At 46.8% G+C, this 17,609-nt stretch overlaps 1 protein-coding gene across 1 annotated transcript in view; it reads right to left on the bottom strand.

The window, feature by feature from the left end:
* Positions 1-17,609, bottom strand: part of LOC144168770 (pecanex-like protein 4) — a 473,206-nt gene that overhangs the window by 397,853 nt on the left and 57,744 nt on the right. Inside the window, exon 2 of the mRNA XM_077697735.1 lies at positions 5,069-5,374. Within this exon, the coding sequence (XP_077553861.1) occupies positions 5,069-5,362 (294 nt within the window). The 5' untranslated portion in view covers positions 5,363-5,374. The remainder of the gene's footprint in view (positions 1-5,068; positions 5,375-17,609) is intronic.

Genomic DNA, 17,609 nt, shown 5'->3' with positions numbered 1-17,609 from the left:
TCGTACGCAGGAACGTCAGCAAAACCGCATTTTACATCACGAATTTGTGCGGGCACCTTTTTCGGGTGACGTGTACACCAATTTTGATTGTCGACAGTTTAAATAGCGCTCGTCGTGCTAACATATAAATAAGCGTTTTATTTGCTGCTGTGTGTCCTGCGTTGGACGCACAGTTGGCTTATCCGACGCACGCGGCAACTTCGTGGACAATTTCTGTCCGGCTGTCGTGGCTACTCCTGTAAAATCGCCGTCGCCGTGTGTTAGCCCCAGCCGCGGCAGACAGCCTTCCAGCAGCTTCCTCGAAAAAAAAAAGAAAAAAAAGCGCTTAGGGTTTGCCGAGGAGCACAGAAACCAAGCAAGGGATTATGTACGTGAACTATCAACAAAATTTGAGAAATTTGGAGAATTGTACGTGTGTATGGTTTTCTATGCCGCTTTTCTATGCCGATTTTCTATGGTTTTCTATGCCGATGTACTACAGATTGACTGGGAAAATGAGAGACAGCTAAATGACGCAAACGAAGGGTATAATATGTTTATTGACCAATTTAGGAAGTTGTATTTCTCTAATTTTCCTTTGAAGTCTCGCGGAACAAAACGCAAAACGAAGGGTATAATATGTTTATTGACCAATTTAGGAAGTTGTATTTCTCTAATTTTCCTTTGAAGTCTCGCCGAACAAAACGCAAAATACGAAAGCCTTGGGTTACAACGGAACTAAGGCAGGAAATGAAAATCAGGGACCGGCTTTATCAACGGTTTCTTAGTACACGATCACTTGATGACTTAGTAATTTTTAAAAAGCACAGAAACAAACTGACCAAAAAACTGAGATGCGCGCGCAGAGAGTATCACCTTTCTTTGCGTAACGTTGAACCAGGTAGACATGACTTACTATGGTCTCGACTGAACACTCTACTGCACCGCGGCAGTCCTTACGCCGCACCCACGAAATTACAAGTTAATGGCCAAGAACTATCCGGAAAGGACTTAGCAGATGCATTTAACTCCTTTTTTTGTAGGACTTCCACGGGGAGTGGAATGTCAGACGCCTTAGAATACATGAGTACTCCCAATAGCGATTCTATATTTTTGCGACCTTCCACAGCTCACGAAATAATGTCTATAATCCAAAATCTCAAGAACACTACATGCCGTGATATTGAAGATCTCCAGGTGCGGCCTCTGAAATACGTTGCTGATATCGTTGCGCCAGCTCTCGCCAACATATTCAACACATGTATTACAACAGCAGTCTTTCCGGAAAGAATGCAGGTGGGAAAGGTAACTGTTATATATAAAAAAGGCGATCGAAATGATTTGGGCAACTATAAACCGGTTTCTATATTACCAGTATTTTCAAAAGTCTTTGAAAAGATTTTGCACATGCGGTTATCCGAATTCATTGAGAAATACGAACTGCTTACGTCAGATCAATTTGGCTTCACTAAAAACAAATCCACTGAACTGGCCCTTATTACACAGAAAGACTTTATTCTCGAACAATTTGAAAAAAAGTTTATAACACTAGGTGTATTTGTCGATTTTTCAAAGGCTTTCGACTTGGTGGATCACAGTATCTTGTTACAAAAATTAGAACAATATGGCATTCGCGGTACAGCCTTGCAATTAATACAGTCATATTTATCCCATAGAAAGCAAGTTGTTAAGCTGACCAGTGCTTGCTCTGCTGTTAAACCTATTCTCGCTGGTGTGCCCCAAGGCAGCATACTGGGACCGCTCCTTTTCAATCTATATCTTAACGATATTTTAAACATTAACCGGGAAGCGAGATTTATTATTTATGCAGATGATGCTAGCATCTTCTTTTCAGGAAAAAATATCTCGAATATATTATCCGCATGTAACGACACCATGACAGTGCTAGAAAAATGGGCAGCATCAAACTCCATGTGTATAAATCAACAGAAGACTAAAGCCGTTATTTTTCGGCCAAAAAACAAGGCCATCCCAGCACATCAAGCCATAGTGCTGAACTCCTCTAATGTAGATATTGTCGAGAGCTTCAAGTGTCTTGGCGTAATATTTTCTTCTCATATGTCTTGGGACGAACATATAAGTTTTCTCACGGCGAAGTTAGCTTCAATCGCTGGTATGGTAGGCCGATTGACACATTTGCTGCAACGCGGATTAAATTGCTTCTTTACAACTCGCTTTTTTTCTCTCATCTTAACTATTGTCAGCTGGTATGGGGAACTTCAGCGCCCTCTAGTTTGCAGCGCATTTATCTACTGCAGAAAAAAATTATTCGTCATGTCTATAACGCATCGTACCGATCCCACACTGCTCAACTATTCCACAATGCCAGAATAATCAGTATTCACAACTTGTACAAATACCGACTGAGCGCGAAGTTTAAAACAAAGATAGGACACAACCTGACTGCCTTACAAGACCTTGCAAATTTGCAAAAAAAAGTTCCACACTACCCAACTAGATATACAGAAAACTGGTTAGTGCATACTGCTCGTTTAAATACCGGTCAACAGCGTTTATCTTACACTTTACCGTCTCTTTTGAACGCCTACAAAGTAGATGGTTTTGATTTGTTTTCTTGTTCTTACCGGAATCTCCGGCTCATGTATAGCGCCTAAGTTTGATGCCTTCCTGTGATTTCTTGCTGTGCCGTGTTTTTATTGTCACTGGAACTTGTTTTTTTTCCTTCTTTCTTTTTCTTCTTCTTCTCCCAAGGAATGGAGAGGATTTTTTTTTTCTACAGTGTCTTCAGTTCATTTATAATGCCACTGTACTGATGTGGAACCGTGAAGCTGCGCTGAGCCAAATAAATCAGGGGCTGTGGGCTGGTCAAGCTGCCCGTGAGCAGCTTTTTTCTCGCCGCCCTCCCATCTACTATGTATGATGGCAAATAAATGATTTGATTTGATTTGATTTTGTTCATCTTGAGACTTTTAATTGCAGCCAGATTGGTGCGTTTCTGACTTCGTGTTTTTGTTTGCTTTTCTGGTTTGTGTTATTTTGGAATCAATAAACAGGTGAGTGCGGTGAATTGGTTTTCTTTTTGTTCCATTAGTTCATTTCTAGCTCTATTGGTATTTTTAGTTTTTCTTATACAAATAACATACATTTACGTTATTATACAACACATGCTTTAATAATTATGTCCTTTTGTGCGTATGCAAGGCGTTTGGGATTTGGTGCGTATTAATCACTTTTTGTGTTCTTCGGGTTGCATTTCCGGGTTCTTTATAATTTTGTTTGGTTAACCGTGTGATTGTTGTGAATAGGTAAACTTCTCGATATAGCAAGTTCATTTTTATTGTTTCTTCCTGTATTTTTAACTTCACTCGACAAATGGTCTACAGTTACACTATTACGACACGTTAACTTCGATCTCTCATTGTGCTTTATTGTGCAAATACCAGGCATTACACAGATTGGGCTCTGGGGTATTAGCAAAAATGCTGACGCATTAAAATTTATATTCCATATTTTTTGCTTACTCCCTGCCGCACTTGCATTTTGAACTATTCATTTGAATCACACCATGTTTTGGGGCTATATAGAGGGTCCTGTTTCGGTCTGAATTTCTGCGTTGATGCCGAAGACATGGTTGCTGGCGTCTAGTCTTTTTTTTTCGCAGGTCAAGTAGCCTTTATTTTTTAAGTATTTCTCAGGGCTCCCTCTTTATTCGAAGTCGCAGAACAGTTCACGCACGGATCGCTTCGCGTAGTCACGCTGGCCCTGCGCACGGTATACGCGGACCGGCGAAGCGCGGTACGAGCAAAAGATGCGGCGCGTGTCGACAGGGGGCGCCGCTGGTTGGAATTCAGTGGCGCCACCATATCAGCGCACGAGGCCTATATGCCAGAAAGCCTCCCTACCGTTAGCGACATCCAACTTGCTGTATAGGAAGATTGGTTGCTTTTACAGCGCAACGCTGTTTTGAATCGACGAGTCCTACGCTTGTTGTTGATCCGATCGCCACTTGAAGTATCCTGTTCGTGCACCCGCAAGAACCCACCGCCACATTCTAACACCGCGATGCGAACTCGAGCACCACACAATACGTCGGGAACAGTCTTGGTTGATCTTGCTGATACATTCCTTCCTCGCGTGCCGTTTAAGCGGCAAGGTCGTCACTTTTTGGAAACCACGCTTTTTTGGAATGCCACGCTTTCTATATCGGAGCTCGGTGTCTGGCTGCACGTCCACCGGGAGCAGCGGCCATCTTGACGACTGCCCTCTCGTTTGCGCCGAGATATCGCAAGAGGCTCGTCCTGTAACTCCGCTCATGGACGGAGCTTTTTCGGACGTGAATCAAGCCGGAGTTTCTTTGGAGGTTATGTGCTTAACTCCGTCCTCGGCCGGAGCAATGGTATGTTATCGCTTCGTACTTACACCGTCACTTGGTTGACAGAGTGTTTAGGCGTATAGTGCTTTATACACTCCGCAGCACGGAGTAAGCGTTGTACTGCTAGAGGATTTACCGGAGCATAAACCTAATGAAACTCCCCATCCGGCTTGTTTTCGTTCTCACTGTGAGTCACCAGGACGGCTCCCGCTTTACCAGGGAACAATGTAATAAACAGTGGAAATCATAGCGGCCACGTCCGATTCCTTTGGTGTAGCGGCCAATCCCTGCGTGGTTCTGGGCTCCTTACCTCAGTGTGATTGCACGGGACGAGTCGAAGTCTCCGGCTGGATCACCTGGGGCTGCTTGTCTCTCGACCCAACTTCTGCGGGCTTTACTCGTGCTGCCATTAAACCCCCGCGCTCTCAGGCCATGAAAAGACAATGACGACGGTACTTGCGCAGAGCGCCGCACCCCCAACGTCCATAACGCGCTGCAAGTGTGGCCCGTTACCCGGCCCGGCCCGCCTCATGCCCGCCTTCTTTCATAATTCGATTCATTTGCTCTGCCACCACGTGACCATGTATATGCTCGACTCCGTGCTGCTTCACACGCGAACGAACGGAACCGCAACTAAATTTCCTTTTCAATTCCCACCCGATCGTACAAAATTCCTCTTGTGTTAGGAGAGCCCTGGATGCCGCCTGCGCGCATCCTGGCGGCACCTTCTCTCACCCACAGTGCGGGCGTGATGCGCGGTCCCCGTCGGTCGGCCAGCGTGGCAGCCAGAGCGGCCGCCACGGCGGTCAGGGCCGCGAGCGAGCAGGCGGCGCCCAGCCCCAGCACGGCGCACTCCACGGCGGCCGCGAGGGCCCCTCCTGCCGCCAGGGGCCACAGGAACAGGGCCGAGCGAACCGGCAGCGGCAAAGGGGGGCCCACGGTGAGCCCGCCCAGCAGAGTCCCCAGCAGCCGACGTCCGGCGAAGCCAAGCTTCGAACCGCTGATCAGCTCCGCGGCGTCGCCGTCCATGGTGCCGCCGGCCTGCGTGTGCAGCGGTAAACCTCCGGCTCGTTTCGTTCCGCGCGTTTTTCCGCTTACATTTAGGGAGCAGCGAACTTGCATTGAATCGCTTAGTAGGGTCAGCTGAGAGAAAATCTGCACATTCACTGCAGAAGCAGATCGAGGATTTTTGTGACACGCGATGGGTCTGTTGGCATCCCAGGCAGCACAGGACTGTTCGGCCTAAAACAGGCCGGTGTACTTTGGCCGGTGATTTTCTGTCCGGCCGTTTTCCGGCAGCCATGTTCGGCCCATGTCCAAATGTGGGCCTTTTGGCCGTATACGGCCGTACTCCCATGGCTGTCCAACGGCCAGTGTCCGTCGGCCAGTCGACCGGCTTACGGTCATACGGCCAGATTCCAGCCGTAGGGCTCCGGCCATTCCAAAGCCACCCGTGTACGGCCGAAGTACGTCCGCCGGAGGACAGCCGAGATGCGGTCGTCGGACTCCAGCCGGACTACAGCTACCGGAAATACGGCCGTGCTACGGGCATTGGAGTTCAGCCACAGTACGTTAGCTGTACTGAGGCCGGTCACTGCATGTCGCGCAAGCAGATGACTCATTCGCGCAGTGCAGAAGCAGCACAAACCCAGCATTTTGGGTCCAATGCAGCCACATCAAAGTGAGTTCGCGCGCAAGCACCAGCCGTCAAGCTTTCAGCGCAGCTTTGCTTAATTACGAGCCTCAGTTGACAGCAAAATTCATTTATTAAACAGTGCTCACAAATTGTCGTCCTTTAATTGCTGTGCCTCTTTTACTGCCGAACACAGAAAATATTCAGTTCTTTGTAGAGCTTGAATAGATGTATTGTCCAGATCCTGATATCCTCTGTGGGGCGGCTTACCTGTAATAAACGGGGAAAGAGGAGGGGGGGGGGGGCCGAGGGCGCATACTTTAGTGGGTTGAATTTCAGAGCGATAAATTGCGCCGCTTTTAGCCAATTTCTTTTAGGGCAATATTCCGGAACACTTTCATGCTATGACTACATAAACTATTTTTATAACAGTTGCTTGACCAATTTTGATGTATATAAAACCGGCGTGAATGCCTTTACGAAGCGTTTTGGTTCTCAACAAAACACTCAGGAGCATTTAATATAACTACTTCACAAAAAAGTATGTCCAGTTTTTGCCCATTTTTCTTGCAAAGACATTTTCTACTCGATCAACTTTTCTGATGATCTTGCGCAGGGCTGATCCTAAGAAGGAGCGAACAGGTACTTTAATTTTCAATCTATTTTAATGTTGTTTTCATGAGTATACGTCCACACCACTTAATAGTCCAAAAGAGCTTAATTTTCTTCTAATGTCATACTACGTTCAAAAAATTTTAGACGCGTCGCGAATGACGCCCTGCTTCAGGTGGCTGCAGTTGTATCCCTTTGTGTTCACGCAAGGAAAGGCGTAAAATTAGAGTTACATAATTTGTTTCAAACCAATAACATAGCAATGGTAGCATGTATACAGGAACCCTTGCATACTGCAACGAATAGGGCAATAAATATTTTATTGGTCAAGGTTGAATGCGAGGGTTCTCAACCCGTCGGAGGCAAACTTGCGCCTCTGGAAGTTTATTTATTTATTTATTTATTTATTTATTTATTTATTTATTTATTTATTTATTTTTATTCATTTATTTATTCATTGTTTTATTTATTTATTTATTTATTTGTTTGTTTATTTATTTTAAATGCAGAGCATTTCAGTAACTCACGATGTCACCCGCGTTGGCGTCCGTAGTCCGCACGCTCACTGCGCATGCGCGTCGAGTCGAGGCGAAAGCGAACACATCTCTCGCGAGGGGCATTGGATTGGATTCGATTGGATTGGCTTGGATTGGCTTGGCTTGGCTTGGATTGGATTGGATTTGGATTGGATTGGATTGGATTGGATTGGATTGAAGTGGATTGTGCTGGATTGTGTTGCGTCATAGCCGCGGCAGACGCGCTTGGGCCGGCGCATGTGCAGTACTCTCTCTTCCGCGGTTTCCTCTCCTTCGGGCGCGCTGCGCATATAACCGGTGTGCCGTTCTCCGGCCAAGCAACATCCGCGGTTGGCTCAAACACCTAGAGTCCACGCCGCTTTACAAGTACGCCAACGTCGTCGACTGGGACCGGCTTACGCAGTCCCCTCAACGTATATATGCGGCGGAGCGCGCGTTCGGAATTCAGTCAAGGGCGTCCTTGCATGGCTTACGCTTGACGTGACGCTTTGCTTGACTCGAGTAGATGCGACGCATTTACTCGAGTTCCCCCCGTGGGAAGATGCGGGCGGCTTTTCAGCAACTGCGCTTTGCCATTCGATTTAACGACGGTATCGGAGAGTGCAGATCTAGATCGCGGCTTTCAGTGCACTCTGAGTGAAGAGGTTCAGAGTAGCAGTCAATAAATGCACCGCTGGTGCTGCAAGATAGCGGCGCCGGAACCCAAATGCCGCGACTGGTTCGACAGGTCCGGGTGTGATTGAATAGTTATCGTTCGGGTCCCTCAGGATACCTCGGTCGAAGTTGTTTATTCATTGTTTTATTTAATTATTTATTTATTTATTTATTTATTTATTTATTTATTTATTTATTTATTTATTTATTTATTTATTTGATGCCTCCTTTCCTTTGGATGCATTACAGAAGGGAGATACATAACACTAAGCATTAAATATGAGACAAAATAACAAAATAATTCTACAAAGCGCGCTGAAAATCGTCAATATAAACAGTTAACGCAATCATACGTCGAAGATAATTACACTGCAGTATTGATGTAAAATAAAATGAATCGCGCCAGGCGCCACTTTTAAAGGAAAGTTAATAATTTGCTTTAAGCTAGCGGTCACACTTTGCGATATGTAGAATGGTGCTTGGAAATACTTCTCCCCTTCTACTTCAGTTTTCGAATGATAGATATGACGAAAAAAGTTCAACCTGTGGTTTCGTCTGTGATCTTTCACGTCCTGCCATTTTAGTTTACTTTAATTTCTCTCATGCTAAGTTGAGCGTGACAATTACCTAATACGAATCGCACTGACATATTCTGTATGTTTTCGAGCGTATCAACCAGCTCTTTGGTGTAGGGATCCAAGAAAACACATGCGTACTCCAATGTTGAGCACACATGAATGAAATACAGTTGTTCTTTTCAGTTAGATGGAGGTTCACTGAAATTTCGTCTCAGAAAGCCAAAAACATATGCAGCCGTAACTTTTATGGTGTGAACCTGCCTATTTAACCTCTAAGCACTCCCTAAATAAACTCCTAGGTATTTATATTCCTCGGCCGTTGTCACAGCAGCATAATTTACCGTATACGTATCCAATTGGAATGAAGGTTTTTTTGTAAAGGTGCCGTTAACACACTGTTTAACATCCAAAAACTTTTCTGAATCAGCACACCAGGATGTTATTAAATGCGAATAAAGCTGCAGGTATACGGAATCACGTTCATTCGCTATAGTCCGGTTAACTACACAGTACTTTTGAACAAAGCTATAGGGCCAATAGTAATAACAATGCAAAAACCGATTCATTCAGTTCATAGGATGAAATATACTACGCAGAAGGTGATATGCAACACCATCATTTGCTTTTCTGCAGTCCAAGAATATACAGTCAACCACTTTAAGCTTATCTATTGCAAGAGCCAAATCGTGCGTGAACTCAACAATCTGCGTTGAGCAAGAAAATCCTGACGAAATCCGTGTTTGGTAGGATGCTGGCGATTCTGTTTACCCAAATGAGTCATATCCCAAGAGTAGCTAAGCTCACCTTCAAACATCGGAACTAAATTAACAGCTAGGCTTCGTCAGTGACAAGGCTATGTTGTTATCGCAAATTTAAAATAATTTTTTTTCTAAATAGGCAGTCGTAAAATCCCCTGAAGTAACATAGTGCAGGGCATGAAGTTGATCCTACCAATGCACGAGCGACTCTCTTCTACGTTTATCACCAACAACATAGTGCAACATTGCTTGTCACAGTTTAATTGTAAGCAGAATAACTTGCGCTTTTGCTCGCACTTGCCTTTCTTTGGTGGGGAGTCCTTGACATGGTGGCGGTTTAGCTCCTGCATGGTTGCCGCTTGCTCGACGCCCTTGAAGGCCAGTTATTTTGGTGAACCATCTCCATCTCGGATCGCACATCTCTGGCGGATCGATGTCTCCAATGCTCTCCATTTCTTGAGCGGGCGAATAGCCTCGAGATGATGCGTCGACGAAGCCGGAGGCAGAAGCGTGGTAGCGGCGATGACTGGCGAGGCTTAGCTCACCCGTCGGTGTGGCACAGTCTTCTTGTGGCAATACATGACATTTCGATGGCCTAAAAGTTTGTTCCCTGCTAATGTCCAGTGAGTCCTTGAACCTTGCCCGTTCACCGAGAACACTCATTACTGTTTGACAAACGATGTTCGTTCATTTAAAACGTAGAAACACGGAGCGGATGAAAAACGTGTCCCCGTTGTTCGGCTCCCTAACGGCTTTTTGTCCCCCCAAGGGGAAAAACCGGTCGGTCTCCTTCCAAACACGTCTGTGCATGAATTATCGGCGCTCAGGCGCGAGCCGTTGTTCGGCTGGATGCCGTTTGCCGAAAAAAGAACGTATAACCAGATACCTTACGTAGGCCGGTCTCCTCTTGAACACCGGTTGCCAAATATTCTGTGGCCATTCGCTGGCCGTAATTCGGCCGAAGACAGCTAACCCAATGCAAAACGTATATTCTGGGGCCGTACGTCCGCCGGACGCGCGGTTCACCGTTGAAACAACGAATGCACGGCAGCCGCGCTCCGGCCGGTCTCCTTTCGAACACCAACTGCCGCAAGAATACGCATATTCTGTGGCCGGTCGCTTGCCGTGCTTCGGCCGATTACCGCTTCCCGAAGAAAAAACGGATGCCCTAAGGCCGTACTTCGGCCATTCTCTTTCTCAACATCGGCAGCCGTAAGAGAACTGAATATCTGGCAGCCGGTTAGCTGCCGTTGTGCGTCCGGACACGGGCGGACGGAAAAATGCCGAAGCGCTGGTTGCCGAATGTTGGCCGTTCAACGCGTGATCAGTGGCTGCCAGAACCTGGATGCTGGCCGGACATGCCAGAAAGCGGCCATAGACGGGCCGGTCTTGGGGCACACTTTCTGTGCCGCCTGGGATGTGGTAACAATTACAAGTTTTCCGTTTCCCCAAAGCGAAACCCCTTCACAGTCGCCGCCATCCACGAGTCTGGTTGACATGTGAGGTGAGTTGAGAGATATATCGCGTATTGGCTCTGTTGCGTTGTATGATCAAACCGAGGACTTTAAGAATAGGGACACATGGTATGGGATAATTTTGTATTCGTATCGTTACGTCTGGAGTGAAGCGTGACCGGCGGGGGGCAGGGAGGGTCGAGAGCTGGCTTACTTGGGGAGCATTCAAAACCGGCCTGTGCGGACACTATTCACGTCTTCCTTTGGTACCCCTCAAGCTGCAGTCCTTTTTCCTCTGCTTTTTAATCTGGCTCTCTTTAATCTTCCTAAGAGTTTAGCTCAAGTTCCACAACTTTTACATAGTTTCCATGCTGATGACATTACTCTGTGGTGCGCCGGAGGTAGTGATGCACAAATTGAGGAGGCGCTTCAGTCAGGCACAGACATCGTCGTAGCAGAAGCGGCACTGGCTGGTTTTGAATGCTCCCCAAGTAAGTCTGGGCTCTTGACCCTCCCTGCCCCCCGCCGGTCACGCTCCACTCCAGACGTAACTATACGAATGCAAAATTATCCCATACTATGTGCCCATATTCTTAAAGTCCTCGGTTTGATCATACAACGCAACAGAGCCAATACGCGATATATCTCTCAACTCACCTCACATGTCAACCAAACTATTGGCCTCATCCGTCGCATAACAAAGGAATGACGGAATTTGAGCGCCTACGGCTGGTTCAAGCATTCGTGCTCAGTCGCCTGACTTACGCCCTCCCGTACCTTAACCAAAGTAAAACGGGGCTGTCTAAAATCAACTGCTTCATACGAAAAGTATACAAAATGGCGCTTTTACTCCCTCAAAGTACTTCCACCGCCAAACTGGAACGTCTAGGCATTTACAAAACAGCTGAAGAGCTCATAGAAGCCCATTCTGTCAGTCAACTCTCCCGCCTTTCTACCACTTCTACTGGCTGATACATCCTAGAGTCGCTCGGGCTTCATGCACCGATTGTTTCTGACCCCAGAGTATACATTCCTCCCGACTTGCACAATGTCCTGCTTGTGCGGCTGATTCCCCGCAATTTGCCCCCGGAGCATAATATTAAACGCCGTGAACATCGCGCACGCGTCCTAGCCCGCACATACTCCATGGGCCAGTCCACCGCCTATGTGGACGTCGCTTGTTACACCCGTCACAACGCCTACGCAGTCACGCCATCTTTGATCCAAAAGCAACCTCTTACCACTCGCTATCCGAACGCGCTCCCCTGCCACTGCGTAAGAGGCGGCTATTGCGCTGGCGCTCACTCATCGGCGTACCCCAACAATTGTTATCTCCGATTAGAAAAAGGCCATTCTAAATTTCGCCCGGGGGATTACTTCCCCGCCGGCTCTCAAAATTCTCCTTCAAAATCCTCCCACCTCCCACGCGGAGTTGATTTGGACTCCTGCCCATGCGGGGCTGGAAGGAACGAAGCAGCTAACCTTGCAGCTCGAGAGCTAACCCACCGAGCTGGTCCAGGTCGAATTGGGCCTTCCCATGGAGCCCAATCAACCCGCGACAGCCTTCTTACTTTCCAGGAAATTACCTTCCACTACCGCCTCTCTCGCCGGCGCTACCGTCCACCGCATTGGACACTCTCTATCACCGAGGAATGGTACTGGCGCCTTCTCCAGACCAACACCCTCCCCTGTTGCACCAGACAACACGCAATTTATCCATCTGTATTTCCCTCTCCCCAATTCCCCGACTGTGGAGCCCACGAAACAGTTGCTCACATCATTTGGCAATGCCCTCAAAACTCATTCCCTCTCATCTCTTGTGTGGCGCACTGGGAGGCGGCGTTTGGCAGCTCGGATCCGCGGGTCCAGCAAAGACTCGCTGAACGAGGAGCCCAGGTCACCGGCGCCCTCCAAGCGCTGGTCACCACTCATCGTTGACCCAACGGTTCCAAAATAAAGTCCTTTTTCTCTCTCTCTCGTTTTCTCGAGTGGGTGACAGGCTACACCACCCAGTGCGTCGTGTTCCAGGCAGACAGTGCATTCATGTGTACGGTCAGCCAGCGCTGCTGCGTGAGGGTGAAGTTTTTTTGTTCCTTTTGAGAAGTAATGTGGCACCTTCACACAGCATGGCGTTAAAGGGACGGACAACCGATTTTTTCGCGTACATGTTCTCTAGCTCATATGAAAGCCAGCGTTTTATATAGCCTGGTAACCACAGGCAATTTCTATACAAATTGGTGGAAATAATTTTAATTTGGCAGCAAACTTCCTGAAATCGGGAGGGTGATGGTTCGTAGTGTGGAAACTTGACACTATAATATGTGTCCCTGTCACGGGACCTGCAAACCTAGCAGCTACAGTAACTGCTGAAAACGTATTCAAAACCTTTTAACACAAGTATTTGTCGAAGGTTAAATTGTATATGTATTTCTAGACATTATTTTGGAAATTTTAAAGACACGCCGCCCGCCGTCGCTGGGTTGCACTCAGTGTGGCTAACTAAGCCTCTATGCTCAGAATCAACGGCAGCGTTCTAAAACAGACCCAGTGAAGGAGCTTTGACGATTCTGCCTGAGTCAGGGGTGTTTGTCCTGCAAAAAAATTGCCCCCACCTCCCCGAAGGGAATCGTGAGGAAGTGCGAATGCATTTCTTGCGGCGAGAGTACACGGCGTAGTAATTCTGACATCGCCTTGAGAGGCGCCCAGCCAGCGAACGGTCTAAACTGGAGCAGAGCGAGCAGGAGACTGTAGCGAGAGAGCGCGCGCGAGCCGACCCACGGAGGTCTGGCGGTTTATCGCTGCATATAAAGGGGGGTACGCCGCGCTGAGCGCGCCGAGCCAGGTGGCTGAGAGAGGAGGCGGGCGCGCGAGAGAGAGGGGTGCGCGCGCAGCTGCAGCCAGCGAGGAGAGAGGAGGAGCGAGCGAAGGGGGAGGGGGACGCGCGCAGCGGCGCACGGCAGCTGCCGGGAGAGGAGGTGGTGCGTGACGTCACGGCGCGGGTGAGGAGAGGGATGCGCGCGGCGCACACCGCCGCGCCGCGAGGGAGCGGTGAGGGCGTGGCGTCACGTGGTGAGTGACGTCACTGCGCCGTTGCTACCGACGCTCCTCTCCGCTCTGCGCCGTTGCTAGGGAGAGCAGGGCTGCGGACGCCGCCGCCGCCGGCGGTGGATGGTTTGGGGTCGCTTATAAAGTGCATCGCACTTAAAATATTTGATTTCAGTTTACAAATAGGCCAACGGCAGCGTTAAAAAAACGTCACGCCCAGGGAGAATCGAACTTCCCACCTCCACAACGTGAAGCCCGATTCTGCCTATCGTCTATCCCAACAAATGACGCACTCGTGCAAAATAGACCGTTGCATTAAAACACACAAAGGAACAGGAAAGCCTGCGATTAAAACTTTTATAGCTCGTTTTTCATTGCGCATGCAGACAAAGTATGTTGCCGAGCTACTCCATCTCATGATTGCCAGCATTACTTTTGGGAGCGACACATACGGCGCGTAGATCTAAAAATTTCGATTTAAAGATTTCTAGGGCGTTTTCAGCAAAACTGTTTCTCGTCAAGATGCTTTAAGTGATGCTCTTTCATCTGGGATAGAGAATATATACTCGACAAAAATCGACCATAACGGGCAATGAAAACGTTAATATGGTGGTGAACAGCATCGCAGCTCGCACGACATACCTAAGGGCGGGAATCTGCACCATTTTAAATGAATAACGGCCAAAGCCGAAATTTGCCTGATGGAATATTATTGCTAGTATAATTTCAAGCTCACTGATCATAGTTTGCAAACAGCAGTGCTACAATTTCTAAGCAGTTGATTCACTTTGTAAGTAATTGATTCGTAGTACGTGAATCAATTTCTAAGTAATTGATTCACAAATAAAGCAACAACGCAAACGTTTTATTCAACTCAACAACGGTCGAGTGTCAGCTCATCACGGCTTTCTCCCCTCACGCCTCCCTCCCTCAGCACCCGCCATTACGAGTAAACACCGCAGCCTCTCCGCAGACCTTGAGTACAGCGTGTTGCTTGCCGAACTTTAGGCTGGTCTTTTCCACGGCAAACGAGGCTCGGCCCCTGGACATGATGGTGTCACGCCGCAACATCTCTGACATCTACATGACTAAACCACTGCGGCACCCTTGGACTTTGTTAATGACTACTGGGCCGCGGGCGAAGTTCGCGAACTCAAGCTCACCTCGTTCCTCCGATACCAAAACCGAAGACAGAACCCACTAACATCTCTAACCTCTTACGATATCCCTAACCCCACCGCTGTGTAAAGTAGTCGAACGCCTCATTAATAATCGCCTTCATTACCATTTCAAGTGCATCTCACAACGGTTTCATTCGGCCAGTAGCGGTCCCAGAGATGAAGTTGAAGTTGAAGTTTATTTCACCACAACGATACACCGTGGTTTGCACAAAATAGAAACAATTGTGGCATGGAAAGTGGGAAAAAAGCTGCGCTATAGCAGCTTGACTAGCCGCATCTCCCATTTGTACAAGGCAACAGAAACAAGGGCACACCAAACCCCATACGGTACTCACGTATGAAAGAAAAGAAAACAACATTCTGAATCAGAATCAGAATGTTTTTTTTTATTTTCCTCAGTGGAAAAACGGACCTCAGACAAAAAGCTGCTCGCAGCTTGACGAGGAATGAGGCCCTACACACAAGGTGGCAGCGGTAGCACACAAGACACTTGCAGGCTCGAAAAAATAGGAAAGGAGATAGAGAGAAGAAAAAAAAAGTTCCCAAAAACGGTGTGATCAAGAACAACAACCAACAGAAATAATTTCATACGCACACACGTAAATATAACACCACAGTACACTTACATAGTATAAACACAAGTACACGCGAAAAAATTCAACAACCGTGATCATATACACACCGGCATAAACACGGATAAAGGTGTATGACATGTGCACAAAAGTCCAATGCACGCATGCATAGCTTCAGGGAAAACGACAATTTATTACAACTTACTTTCGGGGGAAACAAATGACAAAAAAGCTTGGTACGGTTTGTAAAGAAATAATAACAAAAAAAAAACCGGAAGAACCAGACGTTCACACAACGCTGTGAACAACGTAAAAAAAAAGAAAAAAAAACACGCACGCACATATATGGAACTCAAGGCAAATCCGACAGGTCTTTCTGGACAAATAAAAGTAAAGCAGTATAGCACGCCACGTGAGAACTCGCTGCTATCTTCTACCCTTCAGAAATTCTGCTTAAAAATTGTTCAATTAGAACAAGCTTATTTATTTTGGGGCCATCAAAAAAGTTATATTACTGTTCAGGGTGTAGGGTATTATATATTTTAATATTTGTTGGCTGTAGTTTGTGCGCGTTCTGGGAACAAGCCACTTTTCTGTGTTTCGAGTGTTCGCAGCCGGTATGCGTTCTTGCAATGCTGACATTTTCATTAGGAAAGTGGTGCGGAGTGAGGCTTTAGAAGTGAACAATGAAACAATAATGTACTGCAGCATCATGTGAACGGGTAGACATTTGAAGCGAATGAAGAGTGGTTTAGTATGAGCACAGTACTGTTCGCCCGCAACGATGCGAATCGCTTTCTTTTGCAGGCCTACAATTGTATTCATGTTAGTGTGTGAGGCTGTACCCCAAACAAGATGACAACATGTAATATGAGATAGAAATAATGACTCGTATATCTGCTTTTTTATGTTTACCGGAAGAATACCATGACACCGAAAAAGGGCTCCTACAGCTTTTGACAGCTTTTGACAAGTGGTTGTTTTTCAAGTACAAAATAAATGCACACTTGGGTGTTCACAATCACATAAAGTTATTGGGCAAAAAAGGCACCTTATACCATAATAAGACGCTAAAACAGAAAGGGGTACACTGTTGAAATTTTCATGCATTTACAAGTACTGGGTGCAATTTCCCTGGGTTTACAGCTCCTTATACAAACAGGTTTAATATATCCTTGTCTGAAAGGAGACGCAAGTGCTGTTCTGTGAGCTTGAACTTATTTAGTATGTGTGGAACTGAGCGTTTTAACATTTGAAGTCCGTAATTTGTTCGCGGTCGGGGGATGTGCCAGTGGTCAGAACTTCGCGTCGGACTCAACAAAATTTTCGGCTGTAAATACGCTAAGCCTCTCAGGTTTGCAATATGTTTTTGAATTTAAGACCTAATGACAACAACAGGTTATGTTCATATGAAACATAAAATTTTAAAACCTTAAACTTGACAAATAAATGGGATGTGTTATCTCGGTAACCTAAATTCGCAACAGCCCGTAAAGCGCATTTTTGAAGTGTATACAACTTTTGTTTGGATTTTTTAGTTCCAGAAGCCCGTAGCAACTGACAGTTGCGTAGATGAGAACAAAAAAGCGTATTAAAAATCAGAAGTTTCTGCGGTACCGGTAAAAACGACTGACACCTTCTTAGCACGCCAAAGATTGGTTTTGGAGGGGGCGAATTTTGGGGGGCGAGTTTTTTTGGGGGGAGGGGGGACTGTCTTTGGCTGTACACCGAGTCTTCAATCCCACCTCCTGGGCGCGTAACCCAGACTACGTTCTTGTAATTGACATGCGCAAAGCATTCGATCGCGTTAGTCAGGCTGCTATTCTTGGAAACTTAGCTCAGGCACTCCCTAGTCCGAAACCCCAAAACACGGTACGTACTTTTCTTGAGCACCGTCCCATTCGTCTTGGCAGCAAGTTCCCGAAAAGATTGAAGTTCCAAATTTATTTGGAAAAACACACAGAGGAAGCAGCAACTCGAGGGTGCGGGAAAAAGTCGCTGAATGCGTCGCATTCTTTGCCGAGTACCCCCTTCCCTACCCCCCCCCCCCCCCAGCCAGGACCGTATTACGAACTGCATTTCCTTGAAAAGGAAGATATAGCGGCGGAAGTTACACCTGTAATCGCTATAATAGCCTAAATGAAGGTAACTGGTCGCACAAAATTTTGAAAAACTAAAAAATAACAAAAATATAAAAAATCACGACAAAGTGCGAATAATCCAGATTTCGCGAAAGTTTCAAATTTAATCCTT

Source organism: Haemaphysalis longicornis, unplaced genomic scaffold (genome assembly GCF_048455015.1).
Source record: "Haemaphysalis longicornis isolate Haplotype H1 unplaced genomic scaffold, Haemaphysalis longicornis Haplotype H1 scaffold_2, whole genome shotgun sequence".
NCBI lineage: Eukaryota > Metazoa > Arthropoda > Arachnida > Ixodida > Ixodidae > Haemaphysalis > Haemaphysalis longicornis.
This window is presented reverse-complemented; position numbering and strand designations above follow the sequence as displayed.